This window comes from Telmatherina bonti, assembly GCF_933228915.1.
Source record: "Telmatherina bonti genome assembly, chromosome: 8".
Classification (NCBI taxonomy): Eukaryota; Metazoa; Chordata; class Actinopteri; order Atheriniformes; family Telmatherinidae; genus Telmatherina; species Telmatherina bonti.
In genome coordinates, this window is record NC_136626.1 from 37,840,231 (window position 1) to 37,863,463 (window position 23,233).

The 23,233-nt window shown below is 44.5% G+C and overlaps 1 protein-coding gene across 1 annotated transcript in view; it reads left to right on the top strand.

Moving 5' to 3' along the window:
* naaladl2 (N-acetylated alpha-linked acidic dipeptidase like 2) overlaps nt 1-23,233 on the top strand; it is a gene marked incomplete at both ends in the record, with an annotated part of 608,474 nt that overhangs the window by 434,844 nt on the left and 150,397 nt on the right. Inside the window, one exon of the mRNA XM_079244879.1 lies at nt 20,299-20,392. Within this exon, the coding sequence (XP_079101005.1) occupies nt 20,299-20,392 (94 nt within the window). The remainder of the gene's footprint in view (nt 1-20,298; nt 20,393-23,233) is intronic.

The following is a 23,233-nucleotide window of genomic DNA, read 5'->3' on the forward strand; positions in this document are numbered from 1 at the left end:
CTCAAGGACCGACTTTGGGCCCCCCTGAGTTACAACAACTGCTGAGTACGGGGAAATATTCCAGGAGATGATGGCGCAGCAAGTTCAGTCCAAAGCCAGAGCGTGCAATGCTCAGAGAAACTAAAACTAAAATAAAAGCTGCATCTCAGAGTCTCCAGGCTAAAGTGCAGATGTCTGGTCAGAACCAAACACAGCAAAGCAACAGGAATGTTTTCAGTATTAATTAAAATGTAAGTGTAAAAACCTGTATCCTTCATCTGGGGTTGTTTTCACTGAATGCTGAGATCTGGTAAAATAAAGATGATATGTTATGTTTGCAGGTTTTCAAGAGTCTGCAACCATTCCTGTTCAGCACAAGACTTCAGTATCCAAGCAGTTTGTGGCTTTCGAGGTCTGATTTTCTGAGTACACCTTCAGTAAGAGATGGACCTGGACTGCAGCCAGGCTGTTCACACATACACACTATGTATGAACTCATGTTGGTTTAAGGTCAGACATTGTCCTGCTGAAATAACCACAGAGAAAAGTCATCCTAGAACTGAGTAAGTTCAGTGAATCTGAACATTTTTCAGGTGTTAAGCCATTAGCCAATAATAATGATGACTCCTCTATCAATTGTCTGGGAGTGTGGTATACCAGACCCATAGGTATTGGCTGTCTGTCGCTGCACGACAGGTGTCAGAGCTTGGTCCACATTGCCAGCAGTAAGTTTGATTTACTTTCAGTGAGGATTGCACTCCAACAAGGCTGCCCTTCATCACTGGTTCTGTTCAGAACTTTTATGGACAGTATTTCTAGGCGCAACCGAGGTCTTAGGGGGATTCGGTGGTCTCAGGATTGGGTCTCTGCTCTTTGAAGATGATGTGGTTCTGTTTGCTTCATTTGCTCAGGAGTCAGGTCCTGCCTCAAGTGAAGGAGTTAAAATATCTTGGGGTCTTGTTCACGAGTGAGGGAAGGATGGAGCGCGAGATCGACAGACGGATCGGTGCGGCGTCTGCAGTAATGCGGGCTCTGCGCCGGTCTGTCGTGGTGAAGAAGGAGCTGAGCCAGAAGGCGAAGCTCTCCATTTACCAGTCGATCTACGTTTCTACCCTCACCTATGGTCATGAGCTGTGGGTCGTGACCGAAAGAAGGAGATCTCGTATACAGGCGGCTGAAATGAGATTCCTCCGCAGGGTGGCCGGGCTCTCCCTTAGAGATAGGGTGAGGAGCTCGGTCATCCGGGAGGGGCTCAGAGTAGAGCCGCTGCTCCTCTGCATCGAGAGGAACCAGTTGAGGTGGCTCTGGCATCTGGTCAGGATGCCTCCTGGACGCCTCCCTGGTGAGGTGTTCCAGGCACGTCCCTCTGGGAGGAGACCCCGGGGAAGACCCAGGACACGCTGGAGGGATTATATCTCTCAGCTGGCCTGGGAACGCCTCGGGATCCCCCCCACAGAGTTGGTAAATGTGGCTGGGGAGAGGGAAGTCTGGGCTTCCCTGCTTAGGCTGCTGCCTAAGCAGGGAAGCCGACCCGACCCCGGATAAGCGGCAGAAGATGGATGGATGAATGGATGGATGGATGGATGGATGGATGGAACGATAGCAGACAAAGGAAGACATAATGTGTGATTGTGGCTGCTAGTTCCCAGAGTTTCTGTCCCTTAGTGATGAGAAAAACATCTTTGCAATCAGCAGATTCTCGGCTTGTATTATAATATCAGTCAGGACAAGATTCATGTTAGTGTCATAAAAAAGAAAAAAAAGAAAATATAGACGTAGGAGAACATCTCTGTTTCTTTAATTAATGCACTAAAGTGCAACATGAGGTTGCTTTTGGAGTATATTATAAAATCTAGAAAGGAAATTTTAAAAAGTTTATTTTTTTAGGTTTTTTTTAGCATGATGGAAGCATCCAGACGCACAGATTTGTGTGTGAGAACATTTTCACTCAAAGTGTGAAATTTACTGTCTTCTACCTCTAGAAATGTTGTTAAACATGAGAACAGATCTGACCTGCACATGCACATACTCTAAAGGTAGAACAGAGAAACTGTATAGTCTATGCAGGTACAGAGATCTCAGCATCTGCATTCCTTTGGTTGTCAGAATAAGAATTATTTACTTACTTATCTTTTAGAAAAATAAACAAACTGCAGCCAGATTGGTTTCAAAGCTTAAAAAGGAGAGCGGTGACAGACAGGTGAGTATGGAGCCACGTTGATCTGATGTTATCATATTTCAAACACCACTGTGAGACAATCAGCTGATCGTATGGCTGAGATCATTTCTGATCAGATACTGATAGAGATCCTGTTGTTGTGGATTGGAAAGTTATGTCAACTAATGTTTCAGTGAATGTCTAACTGGTTTCTTATTACCTTAGTATCACTGATCTGCATTACATCCTCCATGCTGAATGTGTCGTTCTCTGGATGAAAACACTTTTATTTCTCTTCAACAAGTCAAATTAAGCCACAGGAGAGCTTCAGTGATAATGGAATAATGTTGGGAATGATGCTGGAATGATGCTGAAAATTATGATGGAATGATGGTGGAATGATGCTGAAAATTATGATGGAAAGATGGTGGAATGATGGTGGGAATGATGCTGGAATGATGGTGAAATGATGCTGGAATAATGCTAGAATGATGGTGGAATGATGGTGGGAATGATGCTGGAATGATGGTGAAATGATGCTGGAATAATGCTGGAATGATGGTGGAATGATGTTGGGAATGATGGTGGGAATGATGCTGGACTGATGCTGGACTGATCCTGGAATGATGGTGGGAATGATGGTGAAATGATGCTGGAATGATGGTGGGAATTATGCTGGAATGATAGTGGAATGATGCTGGAATGATGCTGGAATGATGGTGGAATGATGCTGAAAATTATGATGGAATGATGGTGGAATGATGGTGGAATGATGGTGGGAATGATACTGGAATGATGGTGGAATGATGGTGAAATGATGCTGGAATAATGCTGGAATGATGGTGGGAATGATGCTGGACTGATGCTGGACTGATCCTGGAATGATGGTGGGAATGATGGTGAAATGATGCTGGAATGATGCTGGAATGATGGTGGGAATGATGCTGGAATGATGGTGGAATGATGCTGGAATGATGCTGGAAATATGCTGGAATGATACTGGAATGATGGTGGAATGATGGTGAAATGATGCTGGAATAATGCTGGAATGATGGTGGGAATGATGCTGGACTGATGCTGGACTGATCCTGGAATGATGGTGGGAATGATGGTGAAATGATGCTGGAATGATGCTGGAATGATGGTGGGAATGATGCTGGAATGATGGTGGAATGATGCTGGAATGATGCTGGAAATATGCTGGAATGATGCTGGAATGATGGTGGGAATGATGCTGAAAATTATGATGGAATGATGGTGGAATGATGCTGGAATGATGCTGGAAATGATTCTGGAATAATGGTGGGAATGATGCTGAAAATTGTGATGGTGGAATGATGGTGGAAATGATGGTGCGAAGGATCATGGAATGATGGAGGAATGATGGTGGAATTATGGTGGGAATGATGGTGGAATGATGCTGGGAATGATGCTGGAATGATGGTGGGAATGATGCTGGGAATGATGGTGGAATGATACTGGGAATGATGGTGGAATGATGGTGGAATGATGGTGGGAATGATAGTGGAATGATGGTGGAATGATGCTGAAAATGATGGTGGGAATGATGGTGGGAATGATGGTGGAATGATCGTGGAATCATGGTGGGAATGATGGTGGAATGATGCTAAAAATGATGGTGGGAATGATGGTGGGAATGATTGTGGAATGATCTTGGAATGATGGTGGAATGATGGTGAAATGATGGTGGAATAATGCTGGAATGATGGTGGGAATGATGCTGGAATGATGGTGGAATGATGGTGGGAATGATGGTGAAATGATGCTGGACTGATCCTGGAATGATGGTGGGAATGATGGTGGAATGGTGGTGGAATGATGGTGGAATGATCCTGGAATGATGCTGGAATGATGGTGGGAATGATGCTGGAATGATGGTGGGAATGATGCTGGACTGATGCTGGACTGATCCTGGAATGATGGTGGGAATGATGGTGAAATGATGCTGGAATGATGCTGGAATGATGGTGGGAATGATGCTGGAATGATAATGGAATGATGGTGGAATGATGATGGGAATGATGCTGAAAATGATGGTGGGAATGATGGTGGAATGATGGTGGAATGATGGTGGGAATGATCCTGGAATGATGGTGGAATGATGGTGGGAATGATGGAGGAATGATGGTGGAATGATAGTGGAATGATGCTGGGAATGATGGTGGGAATGATGGTGGAATGATGCTGGGAATGATGGTGGAATGGTGGTGGAATGATGGTGGAATGATGCTGCAATGATGGTGGAATGATGCTGGAATGATGATGGAATGATGGTGGGAATGATGGTGGAATGATGGTGGAATGATGCTGGGAATGATGGTGGAATGATGGTGGAATGGTGGTGGAATGATGCTGGAATGATGGTGGGAATGATGGTGGGAATGATGGTGGGAATGATGGTGGAATGATGGTGGAATGATGCTGGGAATGATGGTGGAATGATGGTGGAATGGTGGTGGAATGATGCTGGAATGATGATGGAATGATGGTGGGAATGATGGTGGGAATGATGGTGGAATGATGCTGGGAATGATGGTGGAATGATGCTGGGAATGATGGTGGAATGATGGTGGAATGGTGGTGGAATGATGCTGGAATGATGATGGAATGATGGTGGGAATGATGGTGGGAATGATGGTGGAATGATGCTGGGAATGATGGTGGAATGATGCTGGGAATGATGGTGGAAAGAGTTCATAAATATTGTCAGACCAAGTCTCCTTCATCTCCACTAAACATAAATTGTTAAGATCTTAACCAGCGTGCTGTTTGGATTTTTCTTTTCCTTTTTTCTTTCAGGCGTGCTCATTGCTCCTCTGCAGCCGCAGCAGACTCCAGAGCTGATCATCACCTTTGCCATTCTCCTTGTCTACGCCCCATCCCGTCATTAACCTCCTGCTCTTCAGCTTCCTACAGCATCCTGCTGAGGTTCCTCAGCTCCTCCCCAGTCAGCTCTGGACTCTCCCTGCAGCTGCAGATCTCCTGACGGGCTCTGCCTGGTTTGGTTCTTCCTTTTCTAATAAATCTGTGTTTGGGTCTGTACTTGAGACCGGCGACCAGCCCGAACATAAATATCTAACATCCAGGAAGAAGTTCTGGTTGTTTCTGTTGTTACGCTCTGGACAGATTTATTTCTGCCAGATTCCCTAAAATGTTGCCCATATAAAACAACTCAACATGCTTCCTGCGTTGCTAACGTCTGGTTGATGCAGATTTTAGTTTTCTCGGCTAGTTAGCTGTAGCTGTTCATACTAAACATGTTACTTACTGGAAAGTTTCTTTTGGAACATGACTTTTCTTCTGATGAGGATGAACGATGCCTCGTATCCTCAGCTAACCTCAGTGGGTGCTAGCAGCGGAGAGACATTTATGTTATACATTTATTTTAGAGTACCACTTTACCACTTTAGAAGCTATGCATGTGTACTCCATTTGTTTATGCACTTGAACACAGCTCCAACAGAAAAGTTAAATATCACTCCTCCTACTGTACTTCACTGAGCTGCATCTATTCATGCGCTGCGTTACATAACTTAACTACATAGTTTATGGTTTATTCATGAGGCCTATTTTGGCCCAGGCTTCCTGAATGAGACCTGGATCTCTGCATCTCTTCACGAGCCCTGAGGGGGAGACCGGCAAGACTCGGACAGAATTACCACTTCACAGGACGAAGGAGAGAAATGTTCTTCATCGCCTGCTTTACCTCCTTCCTCCACCAAGCTGACCACCATCATTTCATTTTCTCACCAGTTTCATCTGAGTACATGTGCCCGTGGGGCTGTGTGGGTGTGGAAGCTGCTCGGAAGGCAGCGCTGCCACTCTGCATGTAGACATGCATTTATTCACAGTATGTAAACTAGTCTTGCAAATGATGCTACCAATCTGGGTAGGACAGGAGTTGGCTGAGGCTGTGTCAGCTGTGCGTCACTGAGGATACACTCTGTGTGTTTCTATGTGTGTGAGAGAGAGAGAGAAAGCAAAGCTGGCGTGTCGCAGCAGAGCCCTCTGCTGTTTGAAGCAGCAAACACACAACAGATCCTGCATTTCAGAGGCTTTCCATCAGCTGCAGACTCAGTGCATCATGTTTTCCTCCATAATTCCACCTTTGTGCATGAAAAAACCTGGATTCTTTTCATTCTCGGTGTGTGTTTTGTAGAGTATCTCTCTTACATGTCCTGTATCCTTCATAGCTCCTGTTCGCTCCTGTATGGAGGAGAAAAGCTGAAAAAGTCTGCTAGCTATAACTGCCCCATAGTTCCTGATGTTTAAGATGACCTTAAACATGCGTTGTTAAGAATCAACCCTTTCAAAGTTTAAGTAGTGTAAATGTGTATGAATGGAGTGATAACTGAGTTTATGCAACATGACAGCTGCATTGTGCAGGATCAGAATATCACCAGTAAATGCTTTAAATGGACTTTTTCTCCCTGGGATGCTCTCTGCACGCCAGCAGCCTGGCTTTAGCTGTCTCATTTGTATTGGTCCCTCTTCTGAACCTCCCCACTCAGACATCAGATTGTTCACATATGCCCCCAAACAACTGCTGGTTCAATAACCTTTGTTTCTTGTTTCAGTGTGTTGTAGTCATATTTAGTATCAGATTCAGACTCAAATAAATGCTGCACAAGTTGGCATTTTGATTAAAGGATGAGAAAAACGAATAAAATCCAACTGCTGCAGGCTATTTTTCATGGCTTACTGAGGCAGCAAAAGTCTGCAGACCGCAATATCAGAGGAGAGCGGGGTCATCTTCAAGACATGGCTCCGAGGGACGGGAGTTAACCGGGGCTGCGGAGGAGCTCCATCAGGTATGGAATAGACGAGGATTTTTCTGTCTGTCGGGACGATGAAATAAACCCTTCACCAGTCCTGCCAACAGCACTGAACATGCTGGAAAAATACGGGATTTTGCCACCGCTGACCTTAACGACAGAAAAATCCAGTTTGTAATCACTTTGCATGCAGCTTTCCCATTAAAATCCATTCAGGAATTCCCAGATGAAGATCCCTCTTTGATTCTCATTCCTACAGTTGTCCTGCTCAGTGGGGTGGGGGCAGTGTGTATGGGGGTCTCTTCTGCTAAATACTGGTGCAGCGCCTCCTCTGGTGGGAATGGGGAGATATTATTCTAATGGTTTGGCTGGTTTCACCAAAGTGCAGCGTGAACACGGTCCGCATGGATACACCCCCCTACAGCTGGACCCAGTCCCCGACCGGACCGAGTCCCCGACCGGACCCAGTCCCCGACCGGACCGAGTCCCGGACCGGACCGAGTCCCCGACCGGACCCAGTCCCCGACCGGACCGAGTCCCGGACCAGACCGAGTCCCCGACCGGACCCAGTCCCCGACCGGACCCAGCCCCCGACCGGACCGAGTCCCGGACCGGACCGAGTCCCCGACCGGAACGAGTCCCCGACCGGACCCAGCCCCCGACCGGACCGAGTCCCCGACCGGACCCAGTCCCCGACCGGACCGAGTCCCGGACCGGACCGAGTCCCCGACCGGACCCAGCCCCCGACCGGACCGAGTCCCGGACCAGACCGAGTCCCCGACCGGACCCAGTCCCCGACCGGACCCAGCCCCCGACCGGACCGAGTCCCCGACCGGACCGAGTCCCCGACCGGAACGAGTCCCCGACCGGACCCAGCCCCCGACCGGACCGAGTCCCCGACCGGACCCAGTCCCCGACCGGACCGAGTCCCGGACCAGACCGAGTCCCCGACCGGACCGAGTCCCCGACCGGAACGAGTCCCCGACCGGTCCCAGTCCCCGACCGGACCGAGTCCCCGACCGGACCAGTCGGACCCAGTCCCCGACCGGACCGAGTCCCCGACCGGAACGAGTCCCCGACCGGTCCCAGTCCCCGACCGGACCCAGTCCCCGACCGGACCGAGTCTAGCGGACTATCCTGATGTGAATGCAGCATTAGGTCTGAAGAACGAAACCTTGTCCCGACTCCGGACCTACAAGTGGTTCTTTGGACCTTCTTGATAATATTGGCGAAGTGAACAACAAATATCAATAATAAATTTAGCAGCTTTCCTAATGTCTTATTTTGGAATAATTGTAATTATTTTCCACAACATGATGACTGTTAGATCTATTTTTCTTGTTTTCAGGCTGGAAACTGTGGGCTAATTTTCTTTATTTTAAAATCTAAAATAGAAATAAAATTGTGGTTCTTCAAATTTGCTAATATTTCATGGAAGATTTATTTATTAAAAATAATAATATTTTTACTATTTTACATCATTTTATTGCTGTTTTATTAGTAGGTTTTATTGTTTAATCATCCTAAGTTTTATTTTTCTATTTTTATCATACTTCTAACAATATTATCTGTATTTTCTGTTTGGTGACACACTTTGGTCAGCAGGGGCCGTTTTAAATGTTGAATTTAGGAAGTTGTATTTTCTAAAAAAAAAAAGTCATTTGCAGCTCAAACAAGTTTTATTTCACAGGACTGATGGTCAAAATGGCATGAATGAGACTTATTTATGAGTAAAAGCGGAAGATGCAGAAGAAGTCTGGTGGATGCTTCAGGCTTACAGTATTAATATGGAAAACTAAATTACAATCATATTGTTACATTAAACATATATATATTATCCTTTTATAAATACTGATGACCATATAAAAACAAAGAAAGGTCTCTATGCTAGAATTTGAAGAATTTTAATTCCAAACACTTTTTGGACCAGTTCTCTCAGTTTGATCAACAAAGAGGTCGTAGATCACAACACACTCCATCCAAACACACTCCAGAAGGAAGAGAGAATTAGATCAACTCCGCAGAAACGGAGAGAAAGTCTGAAGAGGAAGCAGCAACGTTTATATTACAAAAATCATTCTGCTAAAGGTCAACCTAATGGATAACTTTATTATATTTCAACATATTTATTTATTATAGTGTCAACACATTAAAAATGTATGTAACAATAAGTTCTGGTCGGCAAATGTTAATGTGACATTTCAGATGCGTTTCAGGTCTTTTTCTCTTGACGGAGCGAATCACAGCTGGTATTGACTCAAATTAAACTCTTCCAGGAATCAGGATTTCAGAGATTTGTACTCATCACATCGCAGCTTTGCTTTTATTGCTGCATTAACTGAGAAAATAAAGCTGCTGTTATCGATCCTGGAAACCTGTCCTCATCATATCAGCTTGTTATTTTTATTATTTTTAAACAATATTCTGCGCCGACTGGATCTCCTATAAAATATTATTATATTATTTATATATATATATATATATATATATATATATATATATATATATATATATATATATATATTAGGATGAAAATACAAAGTAGTGAAGAAGAAACTTGGAAGGCAAACATGGCTGAGAAAATGCAGGAAGGATTTCCCGACCCGGCTCCGTTTATTTGCCTCCTCCTGCTAAACAGCTGAGAAAGAGAAAATCATTGGTGGAAAAAGCTGCAAATAAAAAAGCCTCGGATCACGCAAGGAGCAGAACCAGAGGGGGAGGAGCCAAGACAGGAGGAGGAGCCATGACATGGGGAGGCGCGAAGGCAGGGGGAGGAGCCAAAAAGAGGGAGGAGCCAAGGCAGGTGCTACTTTCACATCTTGCTAGCTCCCCAACATGACCAGCTTTGATACAAACATGTGTAACAAAAAGGCCGAGGCTAACGGTTTAGCATAGCTAGCCTAGCCTAAGTATCTGTGCTGGGCGATGCTCAAAATGTTTTACGTCTGTAGCAGATAGCACTGCTTGCTTTGCTTAGCATGCAGGGGAAGCAGGCTGAGGGTCCCAGACGCTCCCATGGTGGTGCAGACTAGAGGATGTTCTGCAAGCAGCAACCAGAAGAAAGTTTTATCAACATCTATTTATTCACTCTCCTCATAGTGGTGTTCAGAGGTTTTATCCCAAAGAGCCTGGTGGACTCAATGTTTTTACCACTTCACAGGGTCATCTGCAACTTTTTCTTAGGTCACAGCTAACGCATTAGCTGCTGACAGCGTTTCTGCACAAATTAGCAAACTTAAAACATGGAAGTCTTGTAGATTTTACTGCATCTCAACAGATCCACTCTGGAATGAGTGCAGAGAGAACATCAGAGTCAGAGGCTCCAACTTCCACGCCACTGTCATCTTTCTTCAGCTTGGATAGTCTTTGGCTTTTTGTTGTGTCACAGCCTCTTTCTGCCTTTCCTCTTCCATCATTACATCTCTTCTCTCCCACCTCTCTTTCTCTCCTCAGCCGTAGAAAGAGACGATCCAGAAATAAGGCCATAAATAAGAAATCAACGGCCTTTTCTGTCCCACTGCATTACAGGTTTTTGATGAATGCTTTCTGCAGTAGTATTACTCACCAGCTTCAAATCAATGCACTAATCTTTCCCCCTGCTAGATTGATTTCAGTGGCAGTGACAATGGCACAGAGAGGTGCAGAACAGACCTGTACACTGGAAGCTACTCTGAAAATACTTGCAAACAAGTGTAATATGGATGCATCTTAGGTAGATTAAGTTAGATGCCACATATACAAGCATGAAAGCATCATGTAGTGAACGGGTTTGCAGTTGCATGAATCTTTACATCTTTAACATGTTGGTTCATCTTTAAAGCTGAGGCCGAGCAGTTTGTGTTGAAGGTCTCTAGAGCTGCTGGTGGAAAGAAATGAAAGACTGCAGCAGATTATTGGTCATCTTCCTGCTCATCTGCATTTATGCAATGCTGCTTTTTAAAATCTTAGTTAAAATCTTGTATCGTCTCCACCTCCTCCTTTCTGAACAGCCTGATGACTTTGACTCTCTCATCTGACAGGTTGATGCCTGTAAAAAAGGTACTTTTTGGGTTATTATCAGCAGCTTGATAGTCGCGGTGAAACTTTTCTTCAACATTTCTCTAAAACAACTCCGGATCTCCTCCTGAGGTTCTGATGGGAGACAAAACCACTGGTGCCAACTCCTCAGGAAAGAAAGCAGCTATTGGCTGTTCTCATAGTCGCTAGAAGACGCTGAATGATGTCATCACCTAATTTGCATAATCGGCCATATGCGTGTAATGTAATAGACGTTGGAGGGGAGAGGAATAATGATGTAGAAGAAACAAAAAACACCCTGAATATGTTTAGTACTATGAAAACAGTACTTTTTTTTGCCATTGAAATAGGCTATCACTTTTAAAAAAAAAAAAAGATTTTGAACACCATTAGACCCACATTGCATGAATCACTTCTGTCCTCCATTGTTAAATATTAGAATATCACATTTAACCAAAGGACTGTAATGTTGTGCAGAACTGTTAGCTGCTTGTCCAGCCCTCCTCCTGTATCCTGGCTTGGGAACGGCAAAGTGATCCAAAAGAGACACTTTGGCAGTTACTTAGTTTGGTTGTTTGTTTGTTTTTGTAGTTTTTTTAACCTGTCCTGTCCAGCATCTCAGCGTACAGAACAGCAATCTGCGTGCCAGACAGATTTGCTCTGTCAAGGGAGACATCTCATGTAAATAGCTGCCCTTGATAATCTGAATATTTTTATTATTATGATAATTATTTTATTTTATTTATTTATTTATTTATTTTCCTGTTATCATTTTGCAATCATCGTCAGTCTTGATACGGCCGAGCTGGACCTGGCAGGGAAAGAGGAAAAAAAAGAGGAAATGAAAGGAGGAAAAAGAGAGAGAGAAAAGAAAGGCGTGTCTAAGCTGCTAAAGTTACAGTATTTGCAAAACAATATAAAGTACTGAAAAAATACAACAAGACATAAGTAGGATAGTGACAATATTCAAAAACAGACTAAAAAATGAAAAATAAAAGTAAAAAAAGTAAATGAATGAATGAAATAACAATTACAATACCAACCGTTATTAAACATCAGCAACATTTAGTAGGAAGCAGATGGGAAGATGAGCGCATGTGGGCGTGCACGTGTGAGTGTTCAACCTGTGATCATGCAATCAAAGATCAGCTGAGTGCTTGTAGGGGAGCACGACCACGACCCGAGGCGTAGGGGAGGAAGCCAACACCCCCAACACTCCAGGGGCCGGAGAGTCCCCAGCCTCCACCCAGACATCCATCCAGGTCCGGGGCCCGGTGCCACCAGCAACGCCAAGACTGCCGCCGACGGGAGGAGACAGAGCCAGAGGGAGGATCCCCTCCGCCATGGACCCTATTCCTACCCCACCCATTCCCAACGATCCCTCTCCCTCCCACGCCCCCCCCCCCCCCCGTCCACCCCCTCCTCTGCTGCCAACCCCCCTACTACACCGCCCCCCCCCTCCCACTCCGCCCTCCTCCCCCCACCTCCTTCGCGCCCCCCCCTCCCCCCAGCCCCTCCCTCTACCAACCCGCACCAAACCCCATCCCTCTACGGACACATCACAATCCCCAGGGAACCCGCCAGGTACCATAGCAGCGCGACCCCGAGGGCATGCCCCAGGCGATCAAGGCCCCCCAGGTCCAGGCCAGGCCCCCCCATCCCGGAGGGAGGCAACCCCGAAACCCGGGGGCCCCGGCCCCCCACGCAGCCCGCACAACAGCAACCCGGCCACCCATCCCAGGCTAGCCCCCGGCTGCCCCCCGGCCCGCCCCCAAGCGACCCCAGCCTCTGGGCCACCAGAGCTCCAACCCGGCCAGGCGAGCAGCGCCCAAAGAAATGACCTGCCCAGACCCCCAGCCCAAGAGCCGCCCTGCCCCAAGGACCCCAAGCCCCCCCCAATCCACCCCCCAGGGCCGCCAAGGTCCCAGCCCCCAGTCCTACTAAGTGATGTGATTAATTAGCAGGGTCCAGGGAGAGCGAGCATTGGCCGATTCATTTTTTGATGGAAGCAGATGTGATCTGGAGACTGATGTGTTCCACCAGGAGATTTTTGTAGTGATTAATACTTAGACTTCTTTTGGACTTCCAGTTTAATAGGATAGTTTTTTTTTTGCTATACATAGGGCCACAAGGATAGTGTGTGGGTTGTTAGGGTCCATGTTGATGTCACTAAGGTCTCCCAGTAAGCAAAGCTTGGGGCATGCAGGAATGTTGCATCTGAGCCATGTTGATAATTCCCCACAAACCTTATTCCAGACATTTTGAACAGGTGGACAGAGCCAGAGAGCATGTAAATAATTATCTACTGCGTTACATGTGCACTGTGTGCAGATCTCTGAGTGATTTAGACCCATCTTGAACATTCTTTGTCCTGTGTAATGTGTTCTATGAAGGATTTTGTGTTGGATGAGTTGTAGATTTGAACTGTCTGTCATATTAAAAGCATTTAGACATATTTGCAGCCAAGAAGGTTGACTGAGACTGATAGATAGGTCTGCCTCCCATTTGGAAGTTGGCAAGGAATTTCAATCATCTATTTTTGACATCGACCTGTATATTTTTTAAAGTAACTTTGGGCTACAAAGTTCCATAAATTCTGCTACTGTGGGAGGAAGTTCCAAGTCTATTTGATGAAGGGGGAATTTTGTAAGTATAATGGATTTAAGTTGCTGATATTCTAGAAATCTGCTACTATTAATTCCATATTGTAATGATAGAGTGTCAAAAGATAAAATTCTTCTGTTATGGATAATATGCTCTAAATAATTAATTCCTTTATTAATCCATTGTTTAAAGTTGATTATATTTTTGTTTAAAAGAATGTCAGGGTTGTTCCAGATAGGTGTGAGTTTATATGGGATTATTGATGAATTGTTTTTTTTAAGAAATTCCCACCAAGCTGTCAGAGAGGTGCTAATGTTGACGCTTTTGAAGCACTTCAACTTTTTTACACTGAAGCTGAAGAATGGAAGATTAGAGATTTCCACATTGTCACAGAATGTTTGTTCTAAGTCTATCCATGGTTCATCTAATGGACTCGGTTTAAGCCATTTTAAGATATATTGCAGCCTATTGGCTAAGAAATAATGTTGAAAGTTAGGCAAGTCTAAGCCTCCCTGATCTTTAGGCTTTTGTAATATTTTTAAACTAATCCGGGGTGGTTTATTCTTCCAGAGAAATTGGGAAGTTTATGATTCTAGTGATTTGAACCAGGTGGAGGGAGGTTTCATAGGAATCATGGAGAACAGATAATTGATTTTGGGTAGATCCATCATTTTTATCGTAGCAACTCTCCCCAAAAGTGAAATGGGGAGTGACTTCCAGCGAGTGAGATCATCTTCTATTGTCTTAAGAAGGTTAGTGTAATTACATTTTATCAGTTCTGAGAGCCTGGGGGGAATATTTATGCCTAAGTATCTAATGTTACCTGATTGTAAATTAGTTTTGGATGGATTTCGAAACCTACAGTTAATTGGTAGGACTGTGCTCTTAGACCAATTAATAGAGTAGTCAGATAGTGATGAGAATTTATTAATTAGTGAGATTGTTTCAGATAATGATGTTTGTGAGTTTTGGAGAAATAGTAAAATATCATCGGCATAAAGGCTTATTTTATGAATTATATTTTTGGACTGGATGCCCTTTATAATTTGATTCTGTCGAATTGCAGCAGCTAGTGGTTCAATAAATACAGCAAAAAGTGAGGGAGAGAGTGGACAACCTTGTCTGGTGCCCCTTTGAAGATTAAAACTTGGAGAGGTTTGATCGTTCGTCCTGACTCTCGCATTAGGGGAGCTGTAGAAGATTTTGATCCAGTCAAGAAAGGAAGGTCCAAAGCCAAATCTATTTAAAGTAGCTAGTAAGAATTTCCAATTCACTCTATCAAAAGCCTTCTCTGCATCCAGAGAAACTATAGTTGTTTCCAGGTTATTGATGGTAGAGTAATCTATTATATTGATTAGCCTGCGCATGTTAACAGAGGAATATCTGCCTTTTATAAAGCCTGTTTGATCAGGGTGTATAATGAGTGGAGTTACTTTCTCTAACCTTGCAGCTAAAGCTTTGCAGATTATTTTAAGGTCTGCATTTATCAGTGATATGGGTCTGTAGCTAGATGGAAGTGTGGAGTCTTTGCCTGGTTTTAACAGTACAGTGATGCTGGCAGAGTTCATGTTTTGGGGTAAGTAGCCATTTTCATTTATTTGTGTCACCATTTTGAAAGACGTAGGGGCCAGTATTGTCCAAGAATACTTGATAGAACTCTGCTGGGAAGCCATCCGGTCCTGGGCCTTTTTTACATGGCATATGTTTGAGGGCTTCATGTAGCTTCTCTGCTGTAAGGGGAGAATCTAAGGCTGTAACGTGTTCCTGCTGTAGTCCTGGGAGGTCTATATTATTAAGAAACTGATTTATGTCATTATCTGATGGATCTCATCGGGATGTATACAGATTTTTATAGAAGTCTCTAAAAATGTTATTTATTGTGTCAGGGTCATGTAAGATATTACCTGCTGGATCTTTAACAGATGAAATAGTTGCTCTTTCTTTGTTTGTTTTTAGTTGACTGGCTAAAAATTTTCCAGATTTGTTGCTGTGTTCAAACCTCTCCAAGCGTAACCTTTGCAGCAGAAACTCCGTTCTTTCGTTGATTATTTTGTTTAATTCAAGTTTCGCCTTCCTTATTTGATTCAACGTTTGTTCATTTGGTAAAGCACTGTAGGCATCCTCTAATGATTTAATTCTGAATTCTAGTTCTGATATTTTTGAGTTATCCTTCTTTTTTTTATATGATGCAAAAGAGATCATTTTTCCTCTCATTACCGCCTTACCTGCTTCCCACAGAACACATGCTGAAACTCCTGGTTTATCATTATTTTCTAGGTAAACAGCCCATTCTTTTGTGAAATAGCTGATAAAGTCGGGGTCTTTAAGCAGTGCTGTATTGAATCTCCAGCTTTTAGCAGGTGGTGTGATTCTCGTACTTCTTACAGTGAAGGAAACTGGTGCATGATCGCTGACTGTAATGGGCTGGATCTGGGTTTCTGAAATCATACACACCAACGAGCTGCTAACCAGGAAATAATCTAGCCTAGAATATGAGTGGTGAACTGAGGAAAAAAAAAGTGTATTCCTTGATATTAGGATGAAAAGACCGCCATATATCGCAAAGACCGAGTTCTTCCATATATTGTTTAACAGTGTTTGTAGACTGCCAATTTCTATTGTTTTCTGAATTATTCATCCTGTCTACGGGACCCATTGCCAAATTAAAATCTCCTCCTATGATAAGTGTGCAGTCTGAGTGTTCTGAGACAGTTTTAAAAAAGGAATGAAAGAAGGAGGAATCATCCACATTTGGCCCATATATATTAGCTAAACATAACTTCATATTTTGAATAGTTAATGTCACTATAATATATCTTCCCTCTGGATCTGTGGTTCTGTTGGTTTCTGTGAATGTCACTTTTCTATTTATCAAAATGGCAACCCCTCTCTGTCTGGAGTTATAGCAGGCGGAGTAAACATGAGGAAATTGTGATGTAGAGAGAGCGTCCACTGAAGTATTTGTCATATGAATCTCCTGTAAGAACACAATGTCTGCCTGTAGATCATTTAGCCTGTTAAAAGATTTTTAGTCTCTTCTCTCTGGTCCCAGCTCCGTGAATATTCCACGTGATAAACCTAAGTACTGTCATGCTTGTGGTGACAGGGTAGGTGTTAGATGCTTCCACTTGATGTGAATAAGTGTGTGCGCAGGTGTAAGTATGTATGTCTTGTGTTGTGTGACTGTATTGAATGTTACTAAATATGTTTGAAATAATAACAGTGAGAGTGTTGGGTTATGTATGTAAGTGTTATCTAATGAACTGTGTAGTTTTGCATCTGTGTTATTTAGTTCTGTGAGGTGGCAGCTAGAAAAGAAAGAAGGAAAAGAGTATGGAAGAAGAGAGAAAAAGATGAGCCAGAAGTTTACCAAAAGAGGAAAGAGGGTGAAAAGGAAAAACAGTTTTCTTGTAGTTTTCTTACGTTAAGTTTAGTTTGTTTTTTAGTTAAAGTAAAACATGATCATATGTTGTAAAAAAAATATATATATATAACAGCATTAAACTACTTACTGGAAAGTTTAAACTGGACATTACCAATCTAACTGGACCCAACAGAGACAACAGAAATTATGTCAGTTTACGTCCCACTCTGTAAGCCAGGCTGGGATCAGCCGTGGATTTGCACGTGCACTATTCATTGTGACTGTGCACGTGGAGTCGTGCAGGTGTCCTCTCTGTGATGACTGACCTGCACCTGCAGCCGGAGCCGACTGTAAGTGCTTTAGGACGGGGAGGGGCTCCTGCTGCTCGTCCAGAACAAGATGTGCTTCAAGTCAGTCACAAAACACCCGAAATGTTTCCGATGACTCCAGTAAAAGTCGCCAGATTCAAAAAAGTCTCCAAAAGTCTCCAAGTTGGCAGCAGTGGAAACAACCAGCGTTCACACTGCTGGGCCAGTGGTGACAGCCAATCACAAACTGAAGAGTTAATCAACAGGAAAAGGTTGTAAGGCGAGACTTTCAGCCGTCATGACTTGTTGCAGATGGAGCACAGAGAGCATGTTTCTCTGCTGTTTCCTGCTGTAAACTCCAGATTCAGATAACTTTACTAATCCCCAAGAAGCCATTCAGTTTGTGGACGAGTCGGAGCAAAGGACACGACATCATCCCCTCCTCCCACACCGATCGGTCAGAGTTCAGGACAGAACAGCAGGCGCTGAAGGATCCAGAGATAAAGTCCAGCAGTTTCACCAGCAGTAACAAACAGCAGAAGTAGAAGAGATTAAAACCTGAAACCAACACTTGCAACGCCTCATACTAACTACTGTCACTAGCATTTAAAAGCCTGTTGGCAAGAGGAATAAAAGACTGTGTTTGTTTTCCTGCTGGGAGCAAGATAGCGCCGCCCAGAGGGCGTCAAGGCAAAGCCCTTTTCAGGACCTGAGCAACCAGGGCTCTTTGCTTTCTGCAACACCTGCCTGCTCCACACAGAGTAGATCAGGGATCTGCACATGCATCATCCTGGCACAGCTTATGACAATGCAGGACAAGCCGTTTTTGTCTCCGTGACATCCCATAAAAGCAACACGTAAAGGAAAAAAGACTCACAGAACGATAAAATGGATTTCCATCGATGTAGAGAGTTACATTTCTGCAGCAGGTGCTGATGGCCTTTCCCTGCAGGATCCTGTGTTTGGATGTAATCTGTCTCTCCAATGCCACGGCAGCCTCCTGTCAGTCGTACCACAGACCTGCTGAGGTAGAAACCCACCGTAACGGGACCTGCCCAGTGGCCTTTCCAGGGATTGTTTGGAACATGACCAGTTCTTATGCCAGTAAAACATATTCTCCATCATGCTTCATCGTTTCCTCTGATCTACTGGTTGCATGGTCAGTGGGCTTTTCTGGTACCAGTTATACGTTTAATATTGTTCATTTTCATGTCCAGAGTTTTTATATGTTTCATCAGGCAGCCCTGATCTTGTATTTTACTAAAACTGTGTCCTGTTTCTACTCGGTCCTTATTGTCTCAGCTGGTGGTTGCAGATCTGGGGTCTTTACACCAGGTGTATACGCCCTTCTTCATGGATGAACTGGAGTCCTTAGAGGACTCTAAATGGTATTTGGAACCACCAGAACAGAATTGGGGTGTTTTATTACTTCTTTTCATCAGTTTCTGTATGGCTCAACAAACATCTGTTCCAGCTCAACAAACTGGAACAGATCCAGTGGAACAGATCTAGTGGAACATCTCCAGTGGAACATCTCCAGTGGAACAGATCTAGTGGAATATCTCCAGTGGAACATCTCCAGTGGAACAGATCTAGTGGAACAGATCTAGTGGAACATCTCCAGTGGAACATCTCCAGTGGAACAGATCTAGTGGAACATCTCCAGTGGAACATCTCCAGTGGAACAGATCTAGTGGAACATCTCCAGTGGAACAGATCCAGTGGAACATCTCCAGTGGAACAGATCTAGTGGAACATCTCCAGTGGAACATCTCCAGTGGAACAGATCTAGTGGAACATCTCCAGTGGAACAGATCCAGTGGAACATCTCCAGTGGAACAGATCTAGTGGAACATCTCCAGTGGAACATCTCCAGTGGAACAGATCCAGTGGAACATCTCCAGTGGAACAGATCCAGTGGAACATCTCCAGTGGAACAGATCTAGTGGAACATCTCCAGTGGAACATCTCCAGTGGAACAGATCTAGTGGAACATCTCCAGTGGAACATCTCCAGTGGAACATCTCCAGTGGAACAGATCTAGTGGAACATCTCCAGTGGAACATCTCCAGTGGAACAGATCTAGTGGAACATCTCCAGTGGAACATCTCCAGTGGAACAGATCTAGTGGAACATCTCCAGTGGAACATCTCCAGTGGAACAGATCTAGTGGAACATCTCCAGTGGAACAGATCCAGTGGAACATCTCCAGTGGAACAGATCTAGTGGAACATCTCCAGTGGAACATCTCCAGTGGAACAGATCCAGTGGAACATCTCCAGTGGAACAGATCCAGTGGAACAGATCTAGTGGAACATCTCCAGTGGAACATCTCCAGTGGAACATCTCCAGTGGAACAGATCTAGTGGAACATCTCCAGTGGAACATCTCCAGTGGAACAGATCTAGTGGAACATCTCCAGTGGATCAGAGTTCCCCGGAACAATCCTGGTGTGAATGAGGATTTTAAACATGGAAAATTAATATTCTTCATAACTACACCTGACTAATCACCAGTTCTGGAAAAGTTATGAATGAATAACTAGAATGAAAATGTTGCACCAGATGAGGTCACATTTTACTTTTACTTTTCTGAATGTTGAATGTCAGAAACATGATGGAACATGCTTTGGAACAGTCCTGGGACAGCTTAGCCACGATCAGGACTCTACCGGTCCTGATCTGGGTGCTCTCTGGTGGAGGCCTCTGTGGTCATGAGTGGGCTGGCTCCAATGGATCCCCTAGTTATTGTTTCCTCACAGCAGGATCAAGCTGCACGTTTAGAGACAGAATGGGGGGTTGCATGTTTTGTGTGAGTTTATAAGTAAAGATTATGATCAGGTGTGTTTTAAAGTGGCTTATTGTGTTTCATGTACAGCTCTTTGTGCTGGTTTTAGTGAAAAAAACTGTTTTATAAATAAAACTTGAATTTATTTTGACATGATCTGTTAGAGGAGTAATCCCTCCAGCCAGTGTAGCTTCCTAATCCATGGTGATGACAAGATGACAAGAGGAATGACTGTATCTGCAGGGAGGCGGCTGCTGTAGACTAACCTTTGGACTGTTCCAACAGATGACGGCTGAAGCCATACTCCGCCTGGTCAGTGATCCAGTGCTGCCATTCTACCCTCTGGACATCGCGCTGGATGTTCAAAACAAACTCAAAGGTAACGTAACGGAGAGAAAACGCAGGTTATGGTGGTGAAAATGTGCTTCATTTCCCACATGTGCTGGTGGACCCTGAAACAGTGTTAAATAGCATGAATAGGAAGCATAAAAGCAGATTTTCTTCCATGAAAACTGTCAAAATTATGAAAAAGAATAGAGATTCAGCCACAAAGTCATCACAGCAAGCAAAATACACGAGCATTACAGGCACATGATACCAGATTACTTTATTTAGGAGTACATTTGAAATAAAGAAGAGCTAAATAGATATTGGCTCAGAGAAAGTGAGCAAATTTAACAACTAGCAAACAAGCTCAGTGGTTAGGAAGTGCAGTCATTTTGATGTCAATAAGAGCTACAGTCATGTTGCTACAATGTGCGAAGACACATCTTACACCCCATCTGCTTCACAAAATGATTCCCAGTCCAGGCCCTCAAACCAGACTCAGATGAGCCTCATACCAATGAATAAACCTGGAAACCAAGAACATCAGGATGAACCAAAGTCAAGAAACAAACAAAACCAACCAAGCAGAATTTAACTAACACCACACAACAATAAAATCCTAAATCTAGCACCCTACATAACAAAGAGAAAGAAAGAAAAATGGTAGTTTACGGTAATTTAAGGTTAAAAGGTTGTGTACAGATAAACAAAAAAAACTCAGACACAAAAAACATGAGTTTCTAGGACCGGGCAGGCTCATCACTGCCAACAAGTCGCCATAAGGAACAGCGCTCTTTTCCAGGCAGCAGGTGTTGGCAGGGACCAATCTGGAGATAAGACACGAGACAGCCAACCACTCTTCTACCTGTTGACACTCCCAAAGATCCTGTATAGGAAGCGATGACTCAACAAGACTAAAAACTGTAGATGATATGGCTAGAGCCGTAACACATTCATTCATTCATTCATTATCCTAACTGCTTAGTCCGATGAAGGGTCCCGGGGGGGGGGGGCGATCCCAGCAGTCTTTGGGCGAAAGGCAGGGTTCACCCTGGACAGCTCGTCACACGAGGTTGGAAAAAGCGTTTGGTCAGAAGACTCATTAAAACATCGGCCTCATGTTAATAGAATGTCTGATAATAAAAACGGAACAGCTGCAGTTTTCCTTGAAGGAAGGGAGAAAACTAGAGGCAGCAACCATTTCAGGAAGTGTTTCTGCTGTAAATCACAGCAGCAACATTACCAACACTGCTTTGGATTCTCTGTTGTCGTTTCTGCCTGCAGGATCACTAACGCTCAGGTTCACTTCCTTTCCTCTGCTCAGCTGCAAAGCTAAGATGCTAACATGCAGGATCGCCAACGCTCAGGTTCACTTCCTTTCCTCTGCTCAGCTGCAAAGCTAACATGCTAACATGCAGGATCGCCAACGCTCAGGTTCACTTCCTTTCCTCTGTTCAGCTGCAAAGCTAAGATGCTAACATGCAGGATCGCCAATGCTCAGGTTCACTTCCTTTCCTCTGTTCAGCTGCAAAGCTAAGATGCTAACATGCAGGATCACCATCACCCAGGTTCACTTCCTTTCCTCTGCTCAGCTGCAAAGCTAAGATGCTAACATGCAGGATCACCATCACCCAGGTTCACTTCCTTTCCTCTGCTCAGCTGAACGAGCTAACATGCTAACATGCAGGATCGCCAACGCTCAGGTTCACTTCCTTACCTCTGCTCAGCTGCAAAGCTAACATGCTAACATGCAGGATCGCCAACGCTCAGGTTCACTTCCATTCCTCTGCTCAGCTGCAAAGCTAACATGCTAACATGCAGGATCGCCAATGCTCAGGTTCACTTCCTTTCCTCTGTTCAGCTGCAAAGCTAACATGCTAACATGTAGGATCGCCAACGCTCAGGTTCACTTCCTTTCCTCTGCTCAGCTGCAAAGCTAAGATGCTAACATGCAGGATCACCAACACCCAGGTTCACTTCCTTTCCTCTGTTCAGCTGCAAAGCTAACATGCTAACATGTAGGATCGCCAACGCTCAGGTTCACTTCCTTTCCTCTGCTCAGCTGCAAAGCTAAGATGCTAACATGCAGGGTCACCAACACCCAGGTTCACTTCCTCTGTTCAGCTGCAAAGCTAAGATGCTAACATGCAGGATCACCATCACCCAGGTTCACTTCCTTTCCTCTGCTCAGCTTAACGAGCTAAGATGCTAACATGCAGGATCGCCAACGCTCAGGTTCACTTCCTTTCCTCTGTTCAGCTGCAAAGCTAAGATGCTAACATGCAGGATCACCATCACCCAGGTTCACTTCCTTTCCTCTGCTCAGCTGCAAAGCTAACATGCTAACATGCAGGGTCACCAACACCCAGGTTCACTTCCTTTCCTCTGTTCAGCTGCAAAGCTAACATGCTAACATGCAGGATCACTAACGCTCAGGTTCCATTCCTCTCCTCTGCTCAGCTGCAAAGCTAAGATGCTAACATGCAGGATCACTAACGCTCAGGTTCACTTCCTTTCCTCTGCTCAGCTGCAAAGCTAAGATGCTAACATGCAGGATCGCCAACGCTCAGGTTCACTTCCTTTCCTCTGCTCAGCTGCAAAGCTAAGATGCTAACATGCAGGATCGCCAACGCTCAGGTTCACTTCCTTTCCTCTGCTCAGCTGCAAAGCTAACATGCTAACATGCAGGATCGCCAACGCTCAGGTTCACTTCCTTTCCTCTGTTCAGCTGCAAAGCTAAGATGCTAACATGCAGGATCGCCAACGCTCAGGTTCACTTCCTTTCCTCTGTTCAGCTGCAAAGCTAAGATGCTAACATGCAGGATCACCATCACCCAGGTTCACTTCCTTTCCTCTGCTCAGCTGCAAAGCTAAGATGCTAACATGCAGGATC